The 24,433-nt window shown below is 33.7% G+C and overlaps 2 protein-coding genes across 2 annotated transcripts; one reads left to right on the forward strand and one right to left on the reverse strand.

Moving 5' to 3' along the window:
- Window positions 1-3,126: 3,126 nt before the first annotated feature.
- LOC110602864 (glycerophosphocholine acyltransferase 1) lies at window positions 3,127-6,833 on the forward strand. The gene is made up of 8 exons (XM_021740448.2): window positions 3,127-3,324; window positions 3,420-3,539; window positions 3,709-3,766; window positions 3,863-3,963; window positions 4,467-4,562; window positions 4,662-4,755; window positions 5,905-6,145; window positions 6,288-6,833. Exons 1-8 carry the CDS (start codon window positions 3,235-3,237, stop codon window positions 6,661-6,663), a joined length of 1,176 nt encoding a protein of 391 aa, XP_021596140.1. The 5' UTR covers window positions 3,127-3,234; the 3' UTR covers window positions 6,664-6,833.
- A 1,051-nt stretch (window positions 6,834-7,884) lies between these two features.
- LOC110602813 (myosin-17) lies at window positions 7,885-24,203 on the reverse strand. The gene is made up of 39 exons (XM_021740377.2): window positions 23,859-24,203; window positions 22,554-22,682; window positions 22,126-22,269; window positions 21,843-21,988; window positions 21,610-21,766; window positions 21,419-21,477; window positions 19,908-20,067; window positions 19,649-19,798; window positions 19,430-19,566; window positions 19,186-19,332; window positions 18,909-19,010; window positions 18,772-18,829; window positions 18,586-18,687; window positions 17,973-18,010; window positions 17,684-17,810; window positions 17,435-17,605; window positions 15,407-15,538; window positions 15,172-15,281; window positions 15,010-15,070; window positions 13,829-14,006; window positions 13,116-13,321; window positions 12,837-12,956; window positions 12,666-12,764; window positions 12,364-12,585; window positions 11,723-11,862; window positions 11,232-11,349; window positions 11,101-11,142; window positions 10,939-11,019; window positions 10,583-10,753; window positions 10,297-10,452; window positions 10,006-10,212; window positions 9,632-9,769; window positions 9,466-9,536; window positions 9,231-9,330; window positions 9,097-9,153; window positions 8,947-9,003; window positions 8,741-8,821; window positions 8,533-8,615; window positions 7,885-8,443 (listed from the first exon to the last, which is right to left on the reverse strand). Exons 1-39 carry the CDS (start codon window positions 23,859-23,861, stop codon window positions 8,320-8,322), a joined length of 4,584 nt encoding a protein of 1,527 aa, XP_021596069.1. The 5' UTR covers window positions 23,862-24,203; the 3' UTR covers window positions 7,885-8,319.
- Window positions 24,204-24,433: the final 230 nt, after the last annotated feature.

The following is a 24,433-nucleotide window of genomic DNA, read 5'->3' on the forward strand; positions in this document are numbered from 1 at the left end:
CTCTTTTTTCTAGACATGTGTGTTGCTTTTTTTGTTAAGACTATGCTGTCGATGGTCTGATTGGCGGCTGAACATCAGACGCGCTGGTTGGGGTTGTTTTGGTTGTTTGGATTGAGCTGTTCTTCTGTCTAGATTTGGGGCTGGATTTTTCATGAGCTTATATCTCTTCCTTGGACAATTGGGCCTTGCATAAGAATGCATGTTAAACAAGAAAAAAAAAAAAAAATTCTTAAATAGCATGGACAGATAGTAATATATGAAAATATTTTGATGGAAATCATAATTAGCTAAAATAAGATGATTCAGACTAGTATTAATTCAAATTGAAAAAATCCATCAAACCGAATTAATTTAAAAATTTGGTTTAATTTTTTAAATTAAATTTATATTAATAAATTAGTTTAACTTATAAGACATAAATAGAAAAATTATTATATGTAATATTGAATTAGTTGCAACATTCATTCTTATATAATAAAATAACTATTTTTTAATATATTTTTATATATTATATAATAGATTAATAATTTTGTGGTGATTTTAATTATAGAACAAATTACTATAAAATAAACCAAATGTGTCCCAAGTCATTATGAGAAACAAGTACCCAAAAAAAATGTAGGGCTATTTTTAAATTATTTCAAGAGTTATTTTTCGAACTCGCTAAATAATTATAATAAATTTGTGATAAATATTACTGAGGTTATATGGATAATAATAAAAAAAAAAAGCTAAAAATTTAAATATTCGTTCATTGGTTTTGCTCATCTGAATTTCACAAATTGTGGTTAAGTTTTTCAATTAAAGCTCAACCTTGAAGCTTTTTTATTTATTTATTATTATTAGTAAAAAATTCACTCCATCTTAATTGGAATGAATGAAAGAATTTTTACAATAATTTAATTCAATTTATTTTTTTTAATTATAATAAAAAATTTTATTTTTTAAAATTTGTAAAAATTTCATTTTAAAAAATTACAATTATATATATAATTTTGTAAGGTTTTTTTTTTTTTAATTCGTTTCTTACGTTTGATTTGAATAAGGTTTTTCAATATTAAAAAGGAAAAATTACTATTTAATTTTTATAATATAAAAAAAATTTAATTAATTTTTTAATTTTAAAAATAATAAAAGATAAATTTAATATTTTAAAAAATTTATTAATTAACTATTCAGTTAATTATAACCGTTAAATATTATAAAAAAATTTAAAATGTATTTATTATAAAAGAATTAATTAATAAATATTTTAAAAATTAAAAAATCAATTAATAAATTTTTTAAAATTATATAAAAAATAGTAAAATATTTAATAATAAATTAAAAAAATAATTAATAAACTTTTTAAAGTATTTAAAAAATTTTAAAATATTTTTTAAAATTAAAATAATAATTAATGAATTTCTCCCATACTATAACAACTGAATAACAATTTATGCTATTAAAAATTCAGATATTTGAAGTGGAGCCAAAAATGGTTAAAGGGAGGAAATGATTTAAAATGGCAGTTATGGCAGTTAGGGTTGAAGACTTTAAGTGCTTACTTTTTGTAATAAGTTGATGCTAAGTTTCAGTTTTTTCTGTTTTTTTCTATGGCTCTGATGATGATGATGTCATTTGGAGGTACAGTCTTCTTTTATGGGAGAGCAAAGAAGAAAACGGTTGGAAAAAGTTATGAAAATGATTTACATGCAACCATTTTATTATAATTTTGATTTTATTGAAATCTATTATGAGCATTTATTATAATAAAAAAATTATATACGGATTAATTTTATAAAATAAAAATGAAATAAAATTAAATATAACCATAAATTATATAAAGATATAAAAATATTAAAATTCATTATTTTATTTAAATTTATCTTTAAACTACCATTAAAAAATTTTTTAAAAAAAATTGTTTTATAAAATATTTTTTAAAAAATATTTAAAGTACTTAAAAAAGCCTTTTTATTATGACATTTTTAATGGAACGTGTGTTAAGAATTATAAGATTAAATATTAAATTAATGAATTATTTGTAAAATTGTTAAATTTACAATTTGAATTTCAATAATGATGGAATGAAAAGGAAAAAAAAGAAAAGAAAAGAAAAGAAAAGTAGTCAAGGGCATTGAATTGACTCATTGTGTGGGTACTTTCAGGTGAGTGATTGGAAATTGTGAGCTTCGAATTTGCCAATTGCAAGACAAATACGCATTCCTATTCCTCATCCTTCATTTTAAATGCAGAATCACAGCGTCCTTGAGCCGCGTGACACCGGACGGAGTTTATTCCCTCCGGTGCGAATATTTGCCTCTTGCTCCTGTGAAACGAATCTGACGTTAGCGTCACTTTCTACGTGGAAACTGTAACCGTCTAGAGTTCTCTGCAAATTACACGTCTTCGGCCCATTAAACATTCTGGCTCACCAATTAATGGTAACACGTCATCGATTCCTTAACCTCCTCGTCCAGTCATCAACTCCTGAAGCTTAACGACGAAAAAGTAAAAGACGAAAAACAAAATTAGAGAATGAGGTTAATAATTATTAAATAAAAATATTATTAAAATGCATTCAGATTCCACGTCATCGATGCGGACACAAATTGTTGAGTATGTAGCTCCATACTTATTTCATACGAATACGACATAGGAATTTATTTTTGAAAAAAAAATTTTTTTAATTACTGAAGAAATTAATAATTAATTTTTTAATTTTAAAAAATATATTAATTAATATTTTTATAATTTTAACCGTTAAATATTATAAAAAAATTTAAAATATTTTTAATATAAAAAATTAATTAATAGATATTTTATAAAATTAAAAAGTTAATTAATAAATTTTTTTATATTATAAATACTGAATATTAAAACATTTAATAAAAAAATTAATATTAATTTTTTAATAATTTAAAAATATTTTAATATATTTTTTAAAATTATAAAATCAATTAGTAAATTTTTGTATAATATAAATATTAAATAGTAATTTTTATTTTAAAATTAATTAAATTTAATTTAATAACTTATCTAGTGATTAGAAGAAGATTATGTCGCCTAATCTCAATTAGTAACGTAATGATTAGGCATTACTTAAACATTGGTTTATTTAATTTTCTCTTAGACAGAGATCTGTGTCTTTATATATCTGTGGAAGCCCCACCTTTCCCCCTTCGTCTCTCGCGTGTCTCTCTCAATAACGACGAAGAAGAAGAACAGGAGGAAGAAAGAAGGAAGAAGAAAATGTCTAGCAACGAAGACCTTGTTGAGGATATGGTTTCCAATGGAGATTCATTTGAAAAAGTGAAGCAGAGGCTCAAGGACCGATCTAAGGTGCACAGAATCTTTGCCTTCCATTTTGTCTCTGATTGCTTCTTTTGCGTTCCTGTTTCGTTTCCTTGATCTTGTTGTGTTTTGTTTATGAATAGAAAGTGGCTCAAACCAAGGAAATGTTATCAAAACAAGCGAATCAGACCAAGGAGATCTTGTCTAAACAGGCTGTTAAGATTGCAAAACAAGCCGAGGAACATCAGAGCTTTCTTAGTAAGGTTGTTCCTTTTCTGGGTATTGCCTGATTACTTTTAATTGATTTTTTCGTTGAATTCTTCTTGGTTTTTGTTTTGAAGCAATTCTTGTTGGTTATATTCTATAGCGGTGCACATAGTGTTTGATTATATGAGCGTGTTAAAACTAATGTTCTTTTTTTCTTATATTTAGGTGACTCATCTTCTTGGTGTTCTTGGTTTTGGGGGATTTTGCTTCCTCCTGGGTGCAAGTGAGTATACTGGTTTTTTGATGGAATGGTTACTACAATTATAGTCAATAATTTTTATTTTATTTTTTGCTTGCCATTTTAATGTTCTTTGTGCAGGGCCTCAGGACATTCCATATGTATACTGTTTGTTCTATGTCATATTTGTTCCTCTTCGGTGGATATACTATAGGTTCAAGAAATGGCATTATTATCTTCTGGTAAGCTTTGTGGTTGTCTAGTTTCTCTTTATAGGTACATGAATTGCTTAGTTCAAACATATGGAAAAGCATATCAGAGATTTTATGAATTTTTTTTTGAGTTAATAATGTTGATATGTTCAATAACTTCCTTACTACTGCAACATAACCTTAAGATGATGCATCATGTATTAGAAAAATATGACTCGCAGATAGAATGAAACGGTAAAACAGGTTAGATGTTGCATAATCCCAAATAGACAAGTGTAAAAAAAAGTTGCGAAGTTTCAAGATCGAGGGGCTTCATATGATGTCAAATGTAATTTACTACTGTATTCTGTTCAAAGCATGGTGGAAGCTTAATCAGTTTGCCGTGCTCTGAAGTTTGAGTATGCTTGTCACAGTAATGCAGATATTCGGGAAGATCCGAATACCTGTCACTCAAAAGTTTTTCTGCCTTTACCACTTTTCTATCATCTGAATTGAGAAATTTTAAAAGTAACATAATTTTTGTTGCATTTCAGGACTTCTGTTATTATGCCAATACAATATTCTTGGTCGACCTTCTTTTATACCCAAAGAATGAAAAGCTTTTCATGGTTTGCTTCTCATTTGCTGAAGTAAGAAAATACTCCTGGGATAGCTTATACATATGTATATATATATTTGATGGATGATTATCTTCTCCTGTTTTTTACCTTTTCAAAATGATGTTGTAGGGGCCATTAGCATGGGCATTGATTGTTTGGCGTTGTAGCTTGGTTTTTAGTTCTGTTGACAAACTTGTCAGTGTTCTTATTCATCTTTTACCTGGTGAGTTGGTCCTTCCTCTTTTTGAGACACTTATATGTCCTTTACGACAATATGAATATATTTTAGGAAAAGTATTTTGTTTTCTGGAGAGGAAGGGGATCATTCAAGATCACTGTCCGTTAAATGTTGCCCCAACTGCTCATGAGGTTTAACTGTGGATGTATTGTAATTGGATTATTGTTTAAGCTAGTGATATCAATAATTCTGTTGAATTTTAAACTAACCATTTTCACATATTTCAAGGGAGAAGCATATAATTTAGCCTTTGATTCTTAAAATCAAGTCTACCCAAACTTACTGTTATGATCCTGTATCAAATCATTTTAGGTTTGGCTGCCTATAATAAGTGTTGTTTGCAGTTGCTAAGTTTTATGCAAGTCTTCAGCAAATTGTAGTTCCATCCTCAAGTGTCATTGGGAGTAAAAAGTTTATACTGCATAGGTACTTGGGTGATCACTGTTCTACATAATGCTGAAGAATATGATTTCTGAGTTGGTCAGTGAATGGCATTTAGACTTACTTTAGCTGCTTTTGCAGACATATAGAGAGATTTCCAAACTACTAGGAGAAAGGGAAGGAAAGGAAGCACATAAAAAAATGGTGTGTTGGGTGATGTTAAAGTATGTTTTTTGTGTACAAAAGAATTGGGGAGAGTGACCCTTGCAGTGTTCTCCAAGTCTAAGCATGCTTGCAAGTGCTGTTTTGTGTTGTGACCTTTGGTTTATCATTGGTAGAAATTCTAAAATTTAATGCTTTATTGCCAGGCTGATGTGCTCCACTAATAAAGCTAATTATTACAATATCAATAAAATATGAGAGAAAAACATAATAATGGCTATTGTTCTGAGAGAGAAACTGAAAATAGAGTTTTTGATACTCTTTGACAGTGTGCCACAGCAATTGCTTATGTTTCATCAGAAAGGAGCATTAGCATGGCCCTCAACCTAAAAGTTCAATTTTCAAAAATAATTCAGTCCACAATCATTGTATAATGAGAGAACATTGCAATCTCTCTCGATGTTATTTTACATGGATAGTCAGTGGACTGAGAGTGGAAGGGCAAGACTAATGTTTAGTACTATAGATCTTTCAGTCAGTTGTCAATAACTTCAAGAATTCCCAATTTCTAACAGGATAGTTTTCTTTCAGGTTTAGTTTTCTTCACTATAAGGTGGTGGAATCCTGCAACCTTTGAAGCCATGCATCCTGAAGGAAGTTCACGAAGAGCATCATTTCCATATGTAGTAGAAGACAAATCCTTCCTGTTAACTTGGCTGTTCTTGGTTCCCTTAGTTGCTTATACCCTGTGGCAAGTTCTTTATTTCCTCATTGTCAACGTCCTACGTCGGCAGAGGCTACTTAGAGATCCTGAAGTCATGACTTCTTACAGGTTCTGACTCTCCCTCTCTCCACTAACAATTTGTGTACATATAAATTTTACGATATGCATATGGCTGTTCCTATGAGTTACTTTTACGAATTGTTGCAACTTGTTAACCTCATCTTCTTTTCATTTCGTTGACTTCCATTAGGGAGCTCTCGAAAAAGGCGCAAAAGGCAAACAATGTATGGTGGCGCTTAAGTGGTTTGCTTGGGGATCAGAACCGCATGTTCATGTACATTCTGTTACAAGCTATATTTACTGTGGCAACTACGGCACTCACTGTCCCTATCTTTTTGTCATATGAACTACATGCGGTCTTCCAAATACTCAAGGTTTCTGCAGCTGTATGGAATGGAGGAAGCTTTCTGCTAGATGTAATGCCAAGACAGGTGATTCTCAAAGAGAAGAAAAAATCAGAGATGCAGCCAGCACCTATCCAGCAAGATCAATCCCCAAATGTGATGGAGAACACAGTGCATACCATTGATTCTTCTGGGGTGGGGTGCGCTGCCGCGGAGTCCTAACGGCCCTGGATCGATAGTTTTCTGACAATTGTAACAAACCCGTCTTACTCTAGAACTTTGTGTCAAAAAAGTAGCTGCCTTAGCTCTCAATAGTTCAAATTGTACTAGTGCTGAAAATGAATTTCAATAACTTCTTTTACTTGGTAAAAATTGCAGTTTTTCTTTTTTTCTTTTTTTTTTTCTTTTTTTCTTTTTCCTGCTGTGTACATGACACTGAAATTTCCTGAGGCAAGTGTGAAGTTACGTCAACGTACAAATCTTGACTTAATTCGATAATTTGTTGCTTTTTTTTATTTTTTAACTGGAAACTTTTCAAAATTCAATTAAATGCATTTGATTTACTGTTGGGCTAAGGCAATGAATAGTGGCTATTATAGGCTTGGGCTCGACAATATTATATCTTGGTTGGTCTGCATATCGACTCTGTAATTTCAGCTCAAACAGATCGCTCGAGGGCTAGATATCCAAGTAAATTGACGTTTAATTTTGCTCCTATACAGTTATTAGAAACATTCATTTTACCTCATTCTTAATGTTTCATTTAACTTTATTTTGAAATTTCAAATGCAATTAAATTTAATTCAAAATACAACGTTCAAATTTTGAGTTTTTAATAAAAAAATTTTAGCTGAATCAAGAAATATCAATTAAAATTTTATTAAATTGAGAATTTTCTATCATTAATTTGCAAAGTTAAAAATAGATTAAATTGAACATTTTAATCAAACTTGGAAGTAGAATTACAATTTTCTAAATTACATGATGGAAATTGGAATCCAAATTATTTTTCCAAGTAATCTTTGAATGATGGAAAATAAGATGGCTTTTCTACAAAGTTACTACCTCACGCTTCAGTTCAACTCGCTGTGGTTGATGGCGATATTAGAGTTGGTTGGTTGGAGATGCCACCATAGCTATCAGGTGACTGCGCAAGTGTTGACTGTGCATCTCCTCTAATTACAAAACTCCTCGGCGACAGAAATTCTGTATTATGGTGCTGGCTCCATACTTGAATCTGTCTGGCATGCAGCTGAATGATTCATTGCATCAAGCTCCAATAACACTATTACAATATACACTTCTATTCACCCCTCGATCAGAAATCTGACATTCCAGTGTTCCAAGTCTTATATGCTAAGTTTGTTTTTCTTTCTTTTGGGGAAAAAAAAAAAAGAAACTGGTATCCTATTTGCTTATGGCACTTCAAGCCTTCAGAAAAGGTAAAAGGAAAAAAAAAAAGAATACATACATTGTTTTCTCATACAAACAATTGCGCCTATAAAATGCGGCAGATGTCAGTTACACTCAAAAATCACTGCAGCTCAAAACCAAACAAACTATATAGAAGCAGCCCGGCTAAAAATAATAAAAAAATATGAACTAAGCCTGTTGTAGGCATCAGAGATAACGAGGCACCATTTCTGCCTCCTACCGCTATGATTGCACATTATCACATTATCTGTGATAATGGCAACTTCACAAAATACCCCCTCTTGTTTATGTAACGCGAGGGAAAGAAGATAACCTGAGACTAATGCAAAGTATAATATACACATGGATGATTATATGGACAGATCTTATAGCTCGTTCTTGCATAGAACGTCCCACGGACATCCATAAGAACAAGGTTCCGCGTATAGTGGTTGAATATGAACATCACTCCGAGCGTGGAAGCAAGAACCCAAAACTGGAGTTTTCACGAATCAACGGCGGAGGATCAATGTCGGCTATTTCTACTTGTTGCATTGACTTGGAGATGTCATCCACAGTGAATGGGATGCTGGACAGCATTCAAATAGCAACTTAAATTAAGTGTCCTATTATGGATGCAACTGCTATTAAATATGGAATCACTGTTAAAAATGCTACCTTGAGTCATCATCTAACAGAAAAGAACTGCTGACAGCGTTGTTCGAGTCCTCGGTCATCATAACTCTCATTCTAGATATAACCTGTATAACTAAATTGTTTTAGATGCAAAGGAATAAACTAAGGTAGGAATTTAACACCAAAATCAAGGATGGATAAAACAGGCCACAGAAATAAACATTATCATCACCAACTTTAGGGAACTTACATCTGACGAAACACTATGTGTGCCATACTTATCATCCCAATACATGGTACTGATCCTATATAGTTGCTGAATGCTCAGCACCTGAAGAAGCATCAAGCAAATAATATAATGTTGTATTATTACAAAGATATTTAAAAAAAAAGATGAAGAGGAAATGAAATCGAGCATTAAAATGCAAGTAGATTAAAGATGTAAGAGGTGCTGACAGGACAAAGATCTTTTGTAATTTCATTCAAGGTCTTCTTTGGCTTTTGATGTATGACCTGATTGCAATATTGAAAGAAAAAGTAGGTCAGCACACTAAGCATATGATTTTTTAACTAGTTAACAGGAGAAGCAATAGACAAAAGTATTACTAGGAATCCAACAGCCTGTCTTATATGCTTCAATTCATCCCATGCCGAGCCTGCAAACTGAAGAGAAAAACATGTAAGGTAGATATGTGATAAGCCTGTAGGGGATAAAACCAGGAAGAATGCTCAATGCTCACTTCTGAGGTTGCTTCATAGCACCACTGCTCTAATTCAGCCAAACCTGTTTTCACATATTCTCCATTACTGAATGAGCAACACTCACGCCGCAAAAGAAGACTGCAGAAAGTATAAAAAGAGGAAACTTGGTAAATTGCACAAGAATGATAACCCTTTTGCAGTGTCGCATCATTAAATAAAAGAATGAACAAAGACAAGAAGAGACATGAGGAGATGGGTTTTGACTGCATGTACCTATTGAACAACTGAACATTGATGAATGAGAATATTTGAGTGAAAACTTTACGCATTAAGAAGGGAGGGACCTGCAAAATGGCGTATCAGAGTGATATTTCTTCAAGGAGTTGTTAGTTGTTGACACTCTATGAAGAATTAGAATATGACGTAAGTCATGACTCACATAGTTTGCCTTCATTATCATCAAACAACTGTTTAAGCTTTTCACAATGCTTTGCCAATGAGCAATTAAAGCTTGCTGAGCAACAGCGTTAGCCTGAGAGCGTCCTTTTACTAAGCTAGCCCGGGAAGTTCTTGGTGCCTGCACTCATGGTCACAAGATAATCAACAAATGAGAACCCCAGAACTCATACATTAACATGTGCATTGAGAAAAAGGCACTATGACTGTCCTAATCTCTAGTTCTTTCCTTTTCCCCCTCCTCATCCTCTATAGCACTAATTCCCAACACCCCCCCCCCCCCCAAAACAAAAAAAAAAAAAACTCTAGAGCAGTAGTTAGAGCATGTGCATGTCCACAAAGTAAATAAGCAGCAACCTGAATGCATAAACCAAGCAATGGAGAGATCTCTTTCTTCAAATTGTCCCTTATCATTCCATATATCTTTTCAAGGAAGGCAGTAAGCTGTTGCTTAAACAGTAATGCTGGATACTTGGCTTCAACCTGTCGTAAATCATCCAGTCTACTAAGTGCTCGACCATTAAGGAATGAGAGTCCAGCACTTTGAGGAGATGCCCGTAGCCCCTACAATCCATATAAACAATCAGAAGATGAAGAAAAAGGAGAAGGTACAATTTATATGATTAGGGAAAAGGAAAAGATAAAAACTTGAGACATCCTCCCAAAGAGAGAAGCTGATGCTGTTCTCCGCCGTTGTGGTGTCAAGCTAGCTGCCCCACTTGCTTTGAGTGTGTGTTGGAGCAGCAGCAACAATGTGGATGAATTTGATAACCAATAGGCTAAGATATCATTGTTATCTGGGACCTTCAATAAAATGCAAAAACATCTGTCATATATTCACAACTTGTTTGAGCTGACAACAAAATGCAAAGACAATAGAGTTTATCTGAATGTAGTTAAAAAAAAGGCAGACTAATCTCTGATGGGAACTTACCTCTATAGCTGAAGCTACTGTTTGAATAATACGGTCAAACACACTAGTCCTTTCAACTTCAAATGACCTCCAGTGAAGAAGACATTTGTAAATGATGCACGCAGCAACTGGTTTGCCTCCTGAGAATCCCAAATTTTGTGATATACACTTGATCAGTAGATCCTGGTTCTCCTGGACCAGAAAAGCAGATTTCAGAAGACAAAATAGTAAAGAGATTATGAACTTCAGAGGCACTCAAATTTAACACTTCAAATAAGGAAAAAAATATTACGCATTCTTCCATGCATATTCTTATTACCTTGATAGTTGACCAATCAATTAAATAAGTCATTTGCGAGCATATAAAAGCAACTAACCTGCTGCTTTTCATTGAGAGATTTCTGTGGTTTCTCCTCAGATTCAGGTTCACGTACATTTGATACAGCAACCACCATATCCTGAAACGCATAATAGATGATAAAAGGTAATTTAAAATAATGTTAAGTGAAGAAAGAAAAAAGTTCCCTTACTGATGCTACCTTTGGTTCTCCATTTGCAACATTTCCATTCTCCGGGGTCCTCTGTAATAGTGTAATTTAATAAAAAAACATAAATTTCTAGAAGCTTTTATGTAAAAGGCATGGACAAGTAACCAAACATCCTATTCAACCTGCAAAATTATTGATTTTGGCCGCCCATATAAAGATTTCCCTGTTGGTGAAATGGTAAGTGCTTGCTGACGAAGCACTTGATTCTCTGACTCTGAGTTGGAAAGTTTATCCTCTAACCTGAAAATGAAATGCAAATGAAATTTCTTTTAGAACTTCGGATGTCTAAAGCAAAAGAATGTATCTATGCAGAGACAGAGAGAACAAGCATATAGTTACATGCAAAATGTGGATAAAATCAAAATCATAAGCTACAACATAAATGATGAGGAAATATGTACTTGCAGACACACAAGCTGCCAAGACAATGGTGAAATTGTGTACAAACTCAAGTAACCAGACAGGATAGGAGAAGAATTGCATTGAATTAAATAGGCATACCTGCATAAGTCAATCATCTATGGTGCATCAAACATAAAAAGTAACAATAAAAAAAAAATTGTACGGCAGGGTTTTAACATTCATTGTTCCATTTCACAAATCATTAACAAACCTCTGCACTGATTCCTGAAGTTGATCCACCTTTTTCTGTGAATCTATGAGTTTCTTGCTCAGTTCTGAGTTTCTGGCCTCAGCATCTTTACATGCTTTCCTTGCTTCTTCTGCTGCCTGTCTTTCTGATAGCAGTGAAGCCTGGACAGCAACAGAAATTCAACAAGAATAAAAAAACAATATCAAGGAAAGTTACCATCAATAATTTTTGTGCCATATAAAATTTTGATGCAAAGCAAACTAGTTTATTCATAGGTTGACCCAGTAAAAAAAGAAGCTAATGAACTTGGGTATTAACTCGCCTGATAATACATAAAAAAAAGCTTGGAAATGGAATGTGTTTTATGCAGTACTTTAAGCAGAAAAAGCAAAACAACTATTGAACTTCAGGAAATATGGAACAACAGTAAGTTTGAATTTTGTTTGAAACTTTGAAACTGCAGTCATCCGTTACTGAATTGATTACAGTTCAGTCATTGCCAATAATGAAGACTCGCCACTCAATAAAGTTTCTCATAAGATCCCTTCAGATTATATGATTTTGTTAAGAACATCAGTATGCTTGTATACAGAAATGATATTAGGTGGTAGACATTTGGGTAACACACCATGAACAGTGATAATCCACGTCTGAGTGCATACCTTCAAACTCTCTACCTCAGCCATTAACTGTTCGACCTTTAATGTGTCTTGGACAAGAACAGGGGTCTCCTTAATGACTGGAGGTGCCTCTTCAATAGCTTTCCGGGCTGCCTCTCGTTCTTTGATAACTCTAGCATTTGCTTCTTCTACTTGCATTTGCATTGCATGCAAAGCATCCTGTAACTTGGCAATTTCTTGGGCTTTTTCCTCTTCTAAATCAGTCTGTGATTCAAATCAAAACAAAATGAGATGATGGTGCACATGAGTTTGTCATACTAGCATTTCCATAAAGTAAAATATACCCTCAATCTCTTCTCCAATTGCAACCTCCATGTCAGCTCTTCCACACGCTTCTCTAATTTGTCTTTTGCTTCTTTAAGAGCACCTGTTTCCCTTGCAGCCTGAAAAATAATCTAATCACTACCATGCGCAAAGATCTAATTGAAAAAGCCCCATTAAGGAATTTGGCCTACCATTTTAAGCTTTCTAAGTTCTCTCCGAGCAACCCTTCTCCTCCAGCCACATTGAGAAGTTAATGCAGCCCTTTGAAGCTTCTTATAATAAGAATAGGCTATATGGCGACGCAATTGTGCCTAAAAGTCACCAACAGAATTAATAAAAACAAGCAATAATTTATAAATTTCAAAATTGAAAAAGAGAATCAATTGAATTTCAATTATAGCAACTAATTTTAGAAGTCCATAGCTTCTTTCTTAATCACAAGCAAATATGACAACAGTTGAGTAGAAGACCTGTATAGCAATTGCAGCTTTAGTTTGTTTTCTGAATCTGAATTCATCCCGAGCAGTCATTGCCCTTAAGCCTGTCTGCAATGTGACTGCAGACAAGTATAGAGTCAAGTAGGATTTCCTGGCAGTATATCGTTTGAAATTCCTCTGAATCTTCAAAGCTGCTGCTTCCCTTCGCAACTGCTCGAATATTTTGCGGGCCAATACACCTGATTGTAGTCATAAACAACAAAAAGGTTAAAATCTGAATCAGAATTTAAATGTATAAAAATAGTAAAGCAGTATTACGATATGAAATCATGAAACTGGTGTAGGAAAGGATGGGGGGAATATTTGCAATATCTAGCATCACAGATATTGCATTTTGAAATTAATTGGACAAAGTTCTAGTATTCATGAATTATTCAAAGTATATAAGTTTATTTTTGCATGGTTTATCCAACCCCTCCCCTCCCCCCCTTTCTCCCTCTTTCTATCTCCCTCGCAAACACACACAAAGCCAATGTAAATGGCTCTCTAAAGGCACAGATATATGCACATCAACATGGCTGGCTGCACATTCAAGACAACATCACATGCACACATGAAGATCTATAGTTTGCCATTGGAAGATAATGTAGATAACTTTATGTCACAGCAGTGGTGAACGGCTGATACTATTGAAAAGTAAAAAGATACAAACAAGAATGGTTTAAAGTAAGTTCTTAAGAAAATACCCCGGCAATGAGATTGCAGGCAAATAGCAGTTTGCCGTAATGCAATAAATTCCTTGCGTGCGATATATGTGCGGATTTGTCTTTGAATTGTTCTAGCTGCATTTCCAAGCACCTGTGCTCTTCTTGCATCCAGTTCAGCCATCTGACCAGCTCTGAGGAAAACCTTTGTCTTGCCTATCTGTGAGACCAGCAATTTTGTGCATGGTTGATATTGCAGAATAAAAAATTCCATTGGCAAGATATAACAGACATGAGAAATTTATAGATGAACAACATATTAGACATGTTGTGAAAAACATAGGATTAGGGAATGGCAGGCTAGCCCCTATAAGTAGCTCTAGCCAATGGGTTTCCAATAGAAAAGCCCACAGTTAGTGAAATAGTGATAGGTGACACACACACACAGAATTTGACAGCAGTTGCATCATAAGCGTTGAGTGAGCATGAAAAAATTACTGAGGAGACCTATTTGGATCAGTGGGTGTGATCACCTATTGATGGTTGCAGTTAAGGGCTCAACAATAAAGAAGAAATCCAGCTTTCAACATTTAAACTAGAAGTTTGAAATGACAACTGCTAGTTTTTGAAATCCTTTTGCAATTAAAATATTTAATAATGAAATTAAGCGCTCCAAAATTAGCAATTTTCCATTAGGTGTCCAAAACACCACTGCTGTATCCCAGCAACTAACCAAAATACCCTCCTCAAAACATTTTGATGGAGGTAAGACGGTTGGATTTGGATATCCAACACCAAAGAGCCAGCAGTAAGACAAGAATTGGGGGAAAAAATTGGTATTTAACTAGCAACCACCAGCTGGTAATAACTCCTTGGAACATCTGAAACAGCTAAGACCAAAAACGGGCATTATTCGTTAAAAGTTCACCATCCCTGCACTCCCTTTCTCACTTTCCACCACTCACCCAAGAATATATGATAACCTGTCTCTGGCAGTAAATATGAGGGCAGCATAGTGCAAGTGGCCACATTTACATTAAGATGTGTCAGTAAGTAATAGCCAAGTGAAAGAAATCTAAATAAATTTACTACTCCCCTGCTGCATCTCAATATTCATTATCTCATGAGGCAGATCGAGTTGACACCTCCTCATACCAAGGACAATTAATTGCTGTTCCTAAGAGCATCATATGGAGAATTAGTAACAGAGAAAATTCCATTACCTGATAACCTTTCAATCCCATTTTATCCAGAATCATTTGGCAAGCAACCTTGTCATCATGACTGCATGAAAGGAAGCAACAGCAATTTCAGAGAAATAAAATGCTTCAGAAAAATAAAACAAAAGGTATGCTGATATTTATCCCCTTTGAATTCTGACTTACTTTCCCTCCAGAACTTCTGGAGCAAGAACACCAAAACGGAGGAGAAACTCATAGAATGTCCGTCTGGTAGGATATCCAGCACAGCTGATTCTAATTGCCTCTAGAACACCCTAAATAATTTTATAAATATGAAAGAACAATGTACATCATGTTAATAAGCACAAATATGAAATCTTGCAGGTTTTCAAAAAGAAGAATCACAACAATGTAAAAGCCAAAGCCTCATCATACTTACACCACAACGTAGTTGCTGGATAATGTTAGCATTTTCAAAAATTGCAGGCTTGAGTACATTATTTGGCTTCACACACCTGATATAATGGGGCTCAGTTGAACTCAATGTCTCCATCAATGACTGGAGTTGTAGCTGCAATTTTTAAATACATCCCCATTGTCAACATACAATATCTTCATGAATATAATTATAAGGAGTTTATACTTTAAACAGAAAGGGGGAAAAAGTTCCAGTTAAGAATTGGCATGTATATAAATATCACTCCATGTATGATTAATGCACAGCTACAACTAGACAAAGAGCACCACCATAGTTCAAGAACAGTACACATCTTCTGGACTATCTTAGGTGTTTCTTAAAATTTGGAAGTTGTATCATCTTCCAAAAGAATGGAGGGGATATTTGATGGGGTGCCAAAATATAGCCAATTTAAGTACTTAGGTTTATCATCCCACGAATGGAGTAATAGATGAGGATGTAACTCATAAGATTAAAATCGGATGGATGAAATGGAGAAGTATGATAGGTGTATTATGCAATCGTAAATTTCTTGACAAAGTAAAAGATAAGTTCTATATAATTATGACCAAGTCAGCTATGTTATATGGGAATGAAAATTGGGCTCCTAAGGTACAACATTCCATAATATAAGCATGGTAGGGATGCAAGTGTAAGATGGATGTCTGGTATTGCAATAATGGGCATGATTAGAAATAACAGCATCTGTCAGAAAGTGCATTTAGCATACTTCAGGTATAAAATAACAGAGTATTGATTAAGATGGTTTAATCATGTTCAACATAGAGACTAAAATGCTCCTGTACAGAAATATGATAAATTAGTAGTGAAAGGGGAGGGGAGAGAAAGGAGGAGACCAAATAGCATCAAAAAATTTAGGAGTTTCAAATACCATTGCAGAATTGGTCTTAATAGCAAAAAAGGATCCATATAACACACTCTAACTGGCTTGAGATTAATGCTTAATTGTTATTATTGTATAGTCTTTTAAGTCAACCTGCAACATGTCGGCTGAATCAAAATGTACTCCTCCAATAAGGTAATCCCCATGACACCCAAAAGAAGAAGATACTGAATTTTGAATCAAATCTATGGCCATCTTCTTTGGGTAAAGATGTACATTTAGATGACAGATACAGACATAGCAGCCTTGAAGTATTGTTTAACTCAAACCTCTAAAAAGAATCTAAAATGGAGAAATAAAGCAAATAACTGCAATGAGCGAAAATGGTATGACAGAATCATTGTTATCCTTGTTTGGCTACAAGCCTCACATGTTAGGTCAGATTTTACTACTATTTTTCACCTATTACGATATGACATTCACAACTTCGCAGTCCATTACATTATTAGTTCTCAAGGCAACACACAACTCACAATATCTTTCCATCACCAAAAATCTACTCAACCCAACTCAAAATCTTAATCACAAACTAATTAGAATCAATTATATATCTTGAATCCCACATCAGTTTGAGATAGGGTGATGTGCTCCTTATAAGCGTCTTAGACACTTCTCCCTTGAGAGCTTTTAGGGTGAATTAGGTCTGACCCAAATTAAACACGAATTACACGATATCAAACCTCCCACCGATGTTGTTTGAGTTGTAAGCTTAAATTACTTAACCCAAACAACAATCAAATGTATTTGTTGGCTTTCTGGAGTAAAAACATTTTCTCCTCTCTCCATAGCATTGGACCATAAGTTCTGGGCCTTCTGGTCCACTACAGATAGTTTAGATTTTGTGAGCTGTATTTGTATGAGCTGAACTTAGTTACACCAGCTATAGAAATAGTACAGCTGGATTAGTTATAAATAGAGAGGATTAATTATATAAACACTCTTTTGCCTCTTACGTTCTCTCTCAACTTCTTCCCTTTCTTCTCTACAGTCTACCCCCCCCCCCCCCTCTAATTGTCTGTTAGGGTTCTATAATCCTAAGATTCTTATCTTCTTCAAATAAATTAGTTCATGAAAATAGCTTCTCTTTTAGGAGGTTTCCCTAATACCTTAAAGCGTGACCCAATGGAAGAAAATTTAGAAGATTTTGATGATTCCTCTGGAAGTGGAGGAAAGAGACCAGCCACAAAGGAGCATTTTGAGGCTGTCAGAAGATCCTGATGTTCTGCCACTACATAATCCTTGTTCTTGTCAAGGAATTGATCGGCCAGATAAGTTACCTGGATCAAACATGAAGAGTATTTTAACATCTATTAAAGTAGAAGCAACTTAACAAAAATATACAGGAAAATGTGTACCTCCCCTGCATAGTGAGATATGGTAAAACTAGTACGAGAAAGCTTAGGTTTGATAAACCGCTTGTTTTTTGTAAATGTCTGGTACAACTTCTGGGCAAAAGTTTCATGTGTTGATTTAGGAAACATGCTGCATGAAGCATCTAAGCTTGCTTGAGTAAACTTAGAAACATGCAAGAATAAAGAGGCAACATATAGTGTAGGTTCTGTGAACTACAATCTCCAAAATAAAAACAGCAACTCAAATCCTGAGGAATATATGAGATCAAGTAAAAGCAAACAAGGACCATACCAGGCTTCATCTAGAAGTGCTATAATTCCACCAGGTTTCTGCAAATATTGAAGAGAACAGTTTGAATATCTTTGACCATACATCAGAAGTATAGAGAAGTATTCATATAGATTATATATATATATATATGTATATGTATTTAAATGATCTTCACAATGCCCCACAAAGCATATTATTCTTCAAACAAATGAATAAAGGCTCTGATACTCTAACTTTTCATTATACCATACCGTACCCGTGTTAACACGACACTTTATGAGATATGATATGAAATATATGCCCAACGCATATTTGTGCACTCAAGCACTTGAGTGAATATTCCTGTATAGTTAATAAAGTATTTTTCTCTCTTAAGATTAAGAGCATATATTCAAATAAAAATAGTTATTTGGATGTATTTTAGATGATATATTTAGTTGTATTTGATCATCTATCTAGGCTATAATTATTACTACATAACTTTATATTCTTTATTCTAAATTATTTTATATAATATAACGTATCCCAACACCCGTATGTAAGCTTACATCCATATCCCCGTATTTTCTATTTAGAAAGTTGACAAGTCAAGGAGAAAGGTATAAATGAAAAGCACTGGTCAAATATATAAGACCTTCTCGATCAGATCTAGCACATCTTGGTTATCAACAAATTCTATGTAGCTCCAATTTATTTCTTCTTTTGTATATTCTTCCTGCTCCATTTTAAAGACATGCTGCAAACATACAATCATCACACAATTTTAGTAAAACTGATGATACCACAAATTAGTGGCCAAGGACAATGCAAAGCAACAAACCTGATTGAAATGCTGCTGCAGTTTTTCATTTGTAAAATTTATGCAAAACTGCTCAAAACTGTATAGAAAGGGGAAAATTGTAACGATAAGTAAAAAAATGCTGTACAGCAAAAAAAAATCTAAAGTCAAAGGCTTACCTATTGAACTTAAAACTTTCAAAACCATATATATCCAGAACTCCAATCAACTGTTTTGAGTTTGGATCCTGCCCAATTGAACTATTAATTTTATCCACAAGCCTGCAAAAATTTTTAAAAACTGGTAAAAAAATGTGTGCAAATGTGATTTGGAACATCTACTGATTCAGTAACCCTTTTTTAAAGTTCTGTCCATGATCATTTCACAGTCATATGCCACAAATGTTATAACAGAGTAACAGACACACACATAGAGAACAACACTAGATAATTTTACCAATCAAACAAGCGGGAATAAATGGTCTTAGCCAAGGCATCCCTGCTAACCACTGCACCAACAGGATCAAGAGTCCTTGTAATGATCTCTTCTGGAGTTACCATGACACGTTTTATCAGTGCATCTTCCAAGCTCTTGGCATCACACCTACAGTACAACATAATTGTGTACATGGTTCAAATAATCATGCATAACAAAAATCAATTAAATGTATCAGAAACAGGAACTAGTAAATAAGCTATACTTGAGCAGCTCTGCAGTCATATTAAGATGAGATCTACATTTGTCATCCTTTATGATTGAAGAGTCTATCTCCGCTCCCTTTGCAAATTCAATGTTTCCAAGATGCAGAACTGCAGCTACAACCCTAAAAATTGCCTCCTAAAAAGACATAATATAGAAATAGTGAGTGCAATAGCAAGCAGACTACACCTCTCAGAAACCAATTAAAAATCATTCTAACCTGCTCTTCTTCACTGATGCCAACTATATCCATAGCCCTTCTAGTTGCAAGATATTCCTCAGCATCATTTACTCCATCCAGCTTATAGCAGTTGGATTGGTTCAAGTAATGAAAAGACTTGGGGTCTCCCAACTTGTACTTCTCCCTTTCCTAAAAATCCAAGGGACAATAACAGTTATATTCACAAATAGTGGCAGGGGCATTATGAAATATAACTGGAGAAAGGACATATTTCAATACAAATGCAAAGAATCAATACCTCAGGTGGAGCTGCACAAAGAAGGTAGAAACAATGATAGTTTCTTTCAGGATCAGAAATTTGGCAAACCCGAGACCTCTCAAGCAAATAAGTTCGTATGGCGGCCCCTGATATCCTCCCATTCTTGTCAAATTGGATCTCAACAAATTTACCAAAACGACTGCATTTTGAAACCAAGATGAATGCAAAAAATGGTTTAATAAGTGAATAAACTTATGCGGAAAACAGTTTGAACAAAGTCACTGATGGACTCAAGGAAATAAGGTCTCAAAACAGGAGGAAGGAAAAAAAAATAATGGCTAAGAAACATGGAAAAGAACAGTGAAAAAGTATGGCAGAAGCATGAGGTGAACCAGGCTCATCTAAGTCAATCAGAAAAACCAATTATAGCCGAAACATAAAACATCAGATGCCATTGCTCATATTTATGTTCTATATGCACTTACTACGTTGGAATCTCACGATTCTCGATTCAAATTTTACATTTCGAATCTATTTCCACCATATTGATCCAAATTTATAAGGTGAATCTTAAATGTACTTGAATCTTACGACTCTTGATTTGAATCTTATAATTCTCGATTTGATATTCTACATCCTAGCGATTCAAATTTATGGAGCAAATCGCGAATGAACCTAAATTGTGACCAAGTCAAAAGAATCAATGATGAGTTAAGTGAACCAATATGAATCAATGGATTATTCAATCAATTCAAGGGATTATTTTCTAAAGGGTTGTTAGTTTAAGATTTCATTCATTTTTACTATGAAAATTGAAAAATGCACATAATCCTTTATTTAGCTATTTTTCTTCCATTACTCATCCTTTTCCCTATCTCTCTACTTTTTTATAGTTCATTTTACTTCTCCAGTTATAATTGTCAAGTTATGACATTTTATATTTTAATATTTTAATGTAACTTGCTATGTTTTTTTATTATTTAATTATTTGATCAAATTTAAATGAGAGTTTCAGCAAATACATAATGATAATCATTATATACAATTCAAGAGTTCCTAATTTATAATATAAAACTATATAACATAATAGTAATATATTATTCTATTATAGAAAATACTTTTTAATTATACAAATGATAATTCTATACTTATTAAAATATGTGGTTACCATATTTTTGTACTTATTTTTTAGAACATATATACTTTAATCAATTTTTAAAAAAATTATTGAATCTTACAAATTGTTTTGATTCTTGATTCCCAATTCACAAAATGAAGATTTTGATTCTCAATTCGACAACTATGTATGCACTTATTTTATCATTCAGAAGATGAGAAGAAGAGGAGATGCAAAGGACTATATTCAACCTTCTGAACATCATAGCTACTCAATCAAGAGAGAACTCATGAACCTAGAAGAAAAAGAATTTAATCCTCTGTAATCTCTTCATTTACTAACTTTCAATTGCTTTTGCAGTTCAACCTCCAAATTGGACCACATATAACAATATTATATTTAGTGTATTTGTCAAGAGTAAAATGGTACTTACCTTGAGTTGTTGTTCCTAACAGTTTTGGCATTGCCAAATGCTTCAAGAACTGGATTGGACTGCAAATTTCAATAGACCAGAAACCCCACATCAGAGAGCAATTCCCATCTAATAAAAATTAGAGGATCTAGAACAGTTTGCAGATCTTAGATTCAACGCGAAGGTGGGACTGGGAAAGCTCTTCATCTTACTTCTAGAACTTGTTGTTCAACAGTTCGCCCTTCCACCCCAGCTCGACCGCCCAAACGTGCAAGATATCGCATGAGCATCTTTGTTGTCTCAGTCTTACCAGCACCACTTTCTCCACTAACTAGAATTGAGTTGCTCTTTCCCTCATTGATCATTGCCCTTTGCAAGCAAAGCAGAAAGTTCAGTACAAATATGGCAGGAAAATATAAGATCTAATAGAATTAAAATAATTTACCTGTATGCAACATCTGCAACTGCAAAAACATGAGGGCTTAGCTCTCCAAATTGAGCACCTTTATATTGTTCCATCATGTGAGTATCATACAGATGTGGCAACCTTTGAAATGGATTTATAGCAATCAGTATATTTCCCGTGTATGTCTGCAGCAAATAAAAGGTCCTCTCTTCAACAGTTCATAAAATGAAGGGTATTTTACCCAATTGGAACTTTATGGATGCAAATTGCAATATTTACTTCAGCACATAAACTGGGAAAGAAAATTCTGAAAGTATTTTACATAGATTTCATTAAGTTCATATCTGGTAGCCAAGTTATGCAAAACTCCTGGTTCATGCAAGTATGACAACTTTGTCATGTCATCTACACCTCCGGGAGGAGCTTCAGTATCCTTGGGGAACACTTTGGATATATTTGCAACAACCTGAAAAGGTTTTCAAATTTGGACGTCACGAGACTATAAATTAGAAAAATGAATTTGAAGGAGAGAGATGGAAAGGAAGCCAAATCTCCACCTAGATTAAAACTGAAGTTGCCAATCAACTCTTTAGTTCGTAATAGCTATGCATTTGTTGTTACAGGTAAATTCAATACTCGAGATTGTAGATTCAAATTTTCATAGTAGATGATAAACACAATCATTTAGAAACTCATAGATCCTCCTAATGCAAATAAAGCAACAAAATGAGTTGTAAGGTATGAACTTACTGTTTTCCCCTTTGTGGTATGAGCATGAACTTCTTCACCATTTATTTTGAAAACTTCCCCATCTATCCATGCCTCTGCTGCATCTTCAACCCATACATGAGAACCTACTATAATGTTAACCGGTGTGGCCTGAAAATAAAAAATCATATTAGACACATAAAGAGAAGTAGAGATGAATAAGAATATGATTTGTCGTAAGATATGTTTAGACAGTGAACTTAATATGCATAGCACGCAACTTGAGAGTTATTCGTAGTATTCCCTACGCAAGGTTGAAAAGTATTATGGAGATACAATCACACAAAGAAGGATCACCAAAAATCTATAATGGCGATTGATATTTTAAACAGAAACAGAAGATTCACATGCTCCAATGATAAATTCAAAAAGAATATTTACATTATGAAAATTCATAATAACCATAGCTAGATGTGTTTAGAAAGGGAAAAAAAATATTGACAGCGAGTTGCACATTGACGTTTGTGGCCCATAAGGTAAAACCATTGAAGAAGTAACAAGAGTTATTACTCACATCATGGGTTTATTGGAACTGTAAAGAGAAGTGCAGAGAGAAAGAGTATATGGAACAAAAAGAAATAGTATGTGGGGATCTCCAGATTTTGGCTATGGAAATATTGCTAAAAGTATACAATGACATTCTTTTAAATGTTTCTACAGTTGAATAAGAGCTCAGCAGCTGACTGTGAAGTCAACAGCAGTCAGAAATGCAGATTAAACTCCCAATTCCAAACAAAACTTACCAAGTTTCAGCTTTTCTGAAGCTAGGAACAGTAATTAGGTGGTTATACCATTATGGTTCCACCGTATAACCAAAAAAAAAATGGAAATGCTAGTTGTCCAACTAACCTTACTGCATGATTCTTTATCTAAATCCTTATTTGCATACGCGAAAATATAGCTGCCGAGCCAATAGAATTAAAAAGTAAAAGAGTGCCATCTAATTTTTTAGCTGCTTTCATCTATGTGTTTGGAATCAAATTGTTCAAAAGCTATTCAAACTCTACAATTCTCGCATCACATATTCCATATCCTCTCATCTAGTAATGCAAGTAACCAAACAAGCTTGAATTGAAACATAACACATACTGTCTCATCCACAAAATTCACCTAAGAAAAAAGTCAAAATCCAAAAATAAGGAGGCGCAGTTTTTACAAATTCCATATTCCATATCTCAGAAGCAAACAATAACAATGGATTTAACTCAAACAAATCAACCAGAGTAGAAGAAATCAAGCAATAAAAAATTGAAAAAATAAGAAATGTTATTCATATCTTTAAATTACCATGGCGATCCTATTCAGCGATCTTCTTTCTCTCTCAACTCATTAGAAGAAAGACCAAGTCGAGGAGAAATAAGAATCAGTGAGTCGGATCGGGGAGAAAAAAGACTCGGTGAGCTTTGTCTTTGCGACTTCCAAAGCTAACTTCTCTTCCTGTTCGCCTTCGACGGACAAAAAACGGCGGTTGAATTGAATTTGAGCTGAAGAAGAAGATGATAAACCAGAAGGAAACAAGAGTTTACAAGGATCTTTGCCCCTCTTTTTTCCTTTTTTTTTTAAAAAAAATATTATTTATTACTCTCCTTAATATTGAGGTTAAAGAAGCTCATATACACCAAAATGCAAAGCTCTAACCTCTAAACTTCTCTTCTCTTTCTAAAATTCTTCCTTACTGGTCAAGTGGGGTCCATGCAGGCAGAGGCTAGTTGGGCATTCGTGGTCGCCAAAAACAATGTTTTTCTTTTCTTTTCTTTTTTTTTTTTTTGAAGTTTTAGTTTTATTACATCGAATAAAAATAAAATTTTAAATTAAAAAATAATTAGACGATGATTTGGCTGTAAAACCGCCATTAGAGACAA

This window comes from Manihot esculenta, chromosome 16, assembly GCF_001659605.2.
Source record: "Manihot esculenta cultivar AM560-2 chromosome 16, M.esculenta_v8, whole genome shotgun sequence".
NCBI lineage: Eukaryota > Viridiplantae > Streptophyta > Magnoliopsida > Malpighiales > Euphorbiaceae > Manihot > Manihot esculenta.